This window comes from Plectropomus leopardus, chromosome 12 (assembly GCF_008729295.1).
Source record: "Plectropomus leopardus isolate mb chromosome 12, YSFRI_Pleo_2.0, whole genome shotgun sequence".
Lineage (NCBI taxonomy): Eukaryota > Metazoa > Chordata > Actinopteri > Perciformes > Serranidae > Plectropomus > Plectropomus leopardus.
Window position 1 is genome coordinate 20,584,482 of NC_056474.1, and position 4,413 is coordinate 20,588,894.

The 4,413-nt window shown below is 42.7% G+C and overlaps 1 protein-coding gene across 1 annotated transcript; it reads right to left on the minus strand.

Annotated features, from left to right (window-relative positions):
* Positions 1-1,501: 1,501 nt before the first annotated feature.
* b3gnt5b (UDP-GlcNAc:betaGal beta-1,3-N-acetylglucosaminyltransferase 5b) lies at positions 1,502-3,660 on the minus strand. Its single transcript, XM_042498064.1, has one exon. The coding sequence runs from the start codon at positions 3,328-3,330 to the stop codon at positions 2,167-2,169; it is 1,164 nt and encodes a 387-aa protein (XP_042353998.1). The 5' UTR covers positions 3,331-3,660; the 3' UTR covers positions 1,502-2,166.
* Positions 3,661-4,413: the final 753 nt, after the last annotated feature.

The window sequence follows — 4,413 nt, forward strand, 5'->3', positions numbered from 1 at the left end:
CTCAATATATTTAGACCAGGATCAGGTGCATCCATGCATGCATAAATAAATAAATAAAACTTGATTGGGACATCCATAGAAGAAATCCCAAATGAAACTAAACAACACCACGACTGCAACTAAATCAGGTAACTGACTGCAGACCAATGTAAAGCTAGCAGCAGAGTATCTAAATACACAACAGCTAAAGACTAAAGGCAAAACAGAGCCAACAGCCAGCAAAGCACAGCAAGCAGAGTTAGCGAGACAAAACTGTGTCTTTGATCACCATTCAGTGTCTCCAGCTATGTATACACACGTGCAAATGATCATATTCAGGCATAAAATCAGCAGTAAATCACACAGGTTAACTCAGCTGTCAGATCATAACCTGCGAAAATAGTTTATCTGCATTCAGCGGTGGCGACGAGCGAGCGCGCGCTCGCACGCGCACACACACCACAACATCGGCCTGTGTTACAAAAAGCAAATTCAGCCACGAAAGGCTTGAAAATCTGCCACAGTTTGATTAAAGTGTGCGACTCACCTGTCCACGAGAACCGGAAGAGGAAGCTCACAACAGCGGAAGAGAACGATCTACAGATCTATAGTTATTTAGGTTTTTTATCCTAAGCACGTGATGACGGGCACGAGGCCGTTGGCGGGAGCGCCGCCGGGAGTTTTGGGCCCAGGAAAAGATTTCACATTGGGCCCCACCACATCCCACTTCAATCCTGTTCAAATACAGTAACCACACCTTTAGAGACCAAACCACTTTTTTAAACCGAAGCAACATTGGCTTGATTTCTTTTTCCTTTTTAAAAAAAACATGGGAAGAAGCAATGTGCAACTTTAAAGAAATGGCCAAAAATTTAGCTAGAAATTGTTTTTTGTTTTTTTAACAAAGAAAAAGAGAGAAAAAAAGAAGTAAAAAAGAAAGCAAATAAGAAATGTAATTAAGAGAAAGCTCTCTCTCTCTCTCTCTCTCTCTATATATATATATATATATAATCTATATATATATATATATATATATATACACACACACATATATAAATTAGATAGATTAGATAGATGGATTCTCACATTTGCCATTTAATGTTCTAAAATATAAGTGGCATGTTTTGTAAGTGCTAGTAATGTAGCTGTTTAACAACTGTGGTTTATGCAGGATATTGCAATATTTGTTTTATCTTATACGACAGAGTCGGTGGTTGCATTTCATCACTCCAGCTAAATATTGACATTTTGTCAGAGTACTGATTCTTGTCTCTACTTTGACAGAAGCAGCCACAGTATTAAAGTAGCTGTGATCTTCTGAGATGCACCAGAGCCCTTGAAATTGTAATGAAACCGTTCAAATTTGTGATCTCAGTGGTGTCAGCGTGTCCATTTCCTGACCTCATTTCTCCAGTCCAACAAACATACAGATGAATACAACTACTGACAATAACAATTAAAAAAACACTATACTTTCACTTTGGAAATTTTATTTAATTAAAAAACGTTTTCACAAATGTAATTACAAAAAAAGATCTTATAACAAGAAAATATTCAATTTAGAGCCCACACTTTGTTCATCATAACATCATTATTTTCAGTACATAAACTGTAAAGTCTTATCATTTACTCATCTATTCTACGTCCCTGTGAGGAATTTTGCACTTTATGACACGGAGACATTTTTAGATTTGACACATCACCGTCTAAACTGCATGAGTTACTTCTGCATTTTAAAGTAATGAGAGGGGTAAATACCAATGTCTGTATGAAGAAAATGTTTTTAGAATATTACAAAATTTTGCATCACAGCAGCGGAAATAAAATATGAGATGAGGATGAAGTACTCTCTGAATCCACTGGCTGAGATGGGAAATAAATTATTTATAAATTAAAATCCCATTTGTTTGAGTTGGGACAACATGTTAACTATTTGAACACATTCTGCTGTCAATGCAAAGCCAGTGTTATTAAATCATGACCAATGACGTGTTGGTGATCTCTGACAGTGACAAACATGAATCATCTGGTCTCTTTGCCTCTGGAAACACACACTCCAGTCTTTTAACATGGGTGTCCGACTGAAAGGACTGAGGTAATATTCGCAGCAATGATCCTCCTGTCATTATGACGTATGACACACTCCCTCACTCTCTATCTCACACATACACAAACCTTGACGTGATACTACAAAAAGGCTGCTTTGCATGGGTAGGTGTTAAAATAGTACGGTTTACAAAGGAGCGCCATTTTCACGGCTGTGCAGTACAGCCTCCCTATGAGTCCAGAGGTCTTCTGCTTCACCTGTGGGTGAGTCGCCGCCCTCCACAAGTCATAGATATCCTCCACGTGACCATGTGAGGTCATCATCTGGTCATAGATACACAGGTGGTAGGGCGCTTTGCCCTCACCTGAGAAATAAACGTGCTCCTGTGGCGACACGCCGACCGCATTGCCGCAGATGCCCATGAACACATCGTCTATGTAAAGCGACGCATTTAGGGTCAGCGTGGCTTGGTAGATTTTGTCTGCCACGTCCCTGGAGACGACATACCCCGCCCCCGCTGTGTAGTCAGGGTACGACAGCCACTGGTACATCTCAAAGGGCACATAGTATTTGCTGTCTTTGCTGCGGATTGGCGGCGCCCCTCTGTGCACCCGCCCGACCCAAAAGTCTGTGACACCTCTGCTGCTCATGTCCTGCAGGTAGCTCACCAGGTTGGGCATGTGGATGAAGATATCGTCGTCAGCGCTCATGAGGAAGCGGGCGTGAGCACAGCGGCGGTGCATCCAGTGGAACTGCAGGATCAGCTTCAGCGTCAGGTTGTGGAAAGAGTCTAAAAAATCTTGTTGGATCAAATCGCCATGGAGGCAGTCTTCGTGGATGAGCTGCTTCTGAAAATCCGCCCCGCTCCTCTTGCTCCATGAGGGCTCCTCCGTATTGACCTGAGGAGCCCCTAAGGCGAACAAAACCTTGACTGTCACTCCCAGTGTGTTTTGGATGTAGGTCTCGTTACCCCAGGTGGATCTGATGGCATTTCGCCTCTCAGTGTTCTCTGGGGACGTTTTGACAAAGAGGAGGAGGAGGACGTCCTTGCCAGCACACTTATCTGGGTGGTCCAGCAGATACCGGAAGTCGCTGAAGCTTCTGGCCTGCTCTCGTGGGATGGTGAGGCTCTTGTTGATGTAGGTGAAGCGGTTGACCAGGTAACGGTAGGAGTAGGACTTGACGTGGCTGACGACACTGTTGTCCAGCTGCTCCCAGCAGACCATCACCACGGACAGGACCAGGCAGGTGGTCATCAGCTGCACGCACTGGCATTTTCGTATCCTGCGGAAATTGACAAACATCCTGGAATCTTGTCACCCGGTGGCGGTGGTCCCTGTATGGTTGGTGATGGCGGTGAAGCAGCTGGTTGTGCTGGTGTGCGCAAGATGGTGTAGGTTGTGGAGGTTGAGAGTGTTGTTCCAGTGCCTCGGAGCAGCACTTGGTGGGTCTTCCATCCTAGGCTTTCCACATTCAGCAAGTTGCATAGGCGGTGGAAGGAGTCACTGGGTCTGTTGGAAAATGTCCTCCATCACAGCAGAATCGCTCACACAGTCACCCAGAAGCTTGAGATTCATCTTTCAACCATGAAGCCGTCAACCTAAAGAAGAAAGAGCACACTCACTGTGGTTACAGAGTTTAACAGTGTTAAAACACTTAGTGTTTCTCAGCTTCCTTCACCTCCAGAAAGGAGGAAGTGAAAATGCATGTTCATTATGTTATGTATGGTCATGTTTTCTCAACTTCAGCTCAACCAATATCCTTCCTTTGTGGTAAGAAACTATTATTTTGTGTAATTATTTGCAAGCATGATTTTTGTATGATGTGCTGTCTAATGGCCATAAATAAATCTGCAATCAACTTAAAGGAACAGTTCGTAGGATTTAGGGGCATCCACTGGCAGAAATGGAATATATGTATGTTTTCTTTAGTGCAAAATATCCTGAAAATAAGAATTGATGTGTTTTCATTACCTTTAAATAAGCCATTTGTAGCTACATATGGATCCGGTTCTCCACCACAAAGTCCACCATGTTTCTACAGTAGCCCAGAGTTCACATTTTCGTGTCCGTCAGTATAGTTAGAAGCCCCTCCATGATGACTCCAACAGTATTGGAAAATCACTGATTTTTAACATGAAACTGCTTTATTCAGTGTTTTTGCCTGTTTTAATCACCTGGTCAGTTTGTTTAGGAGAGAAAGTGACCTCTGAGGATAATGAAGGATAAGGTAAAAACCACCTGAACATCTGTATCTTAAATTTTCAGAGAAAAAAGGTGAGCAGATTCGGAGAGACACTCATGTTTAACACGAAACTACTTTATTCAGTGATTTACTGGTTTAAATAATTGGGGTTTTTTTTTTGTTTGTTTTGGGGAGAAAGGGAC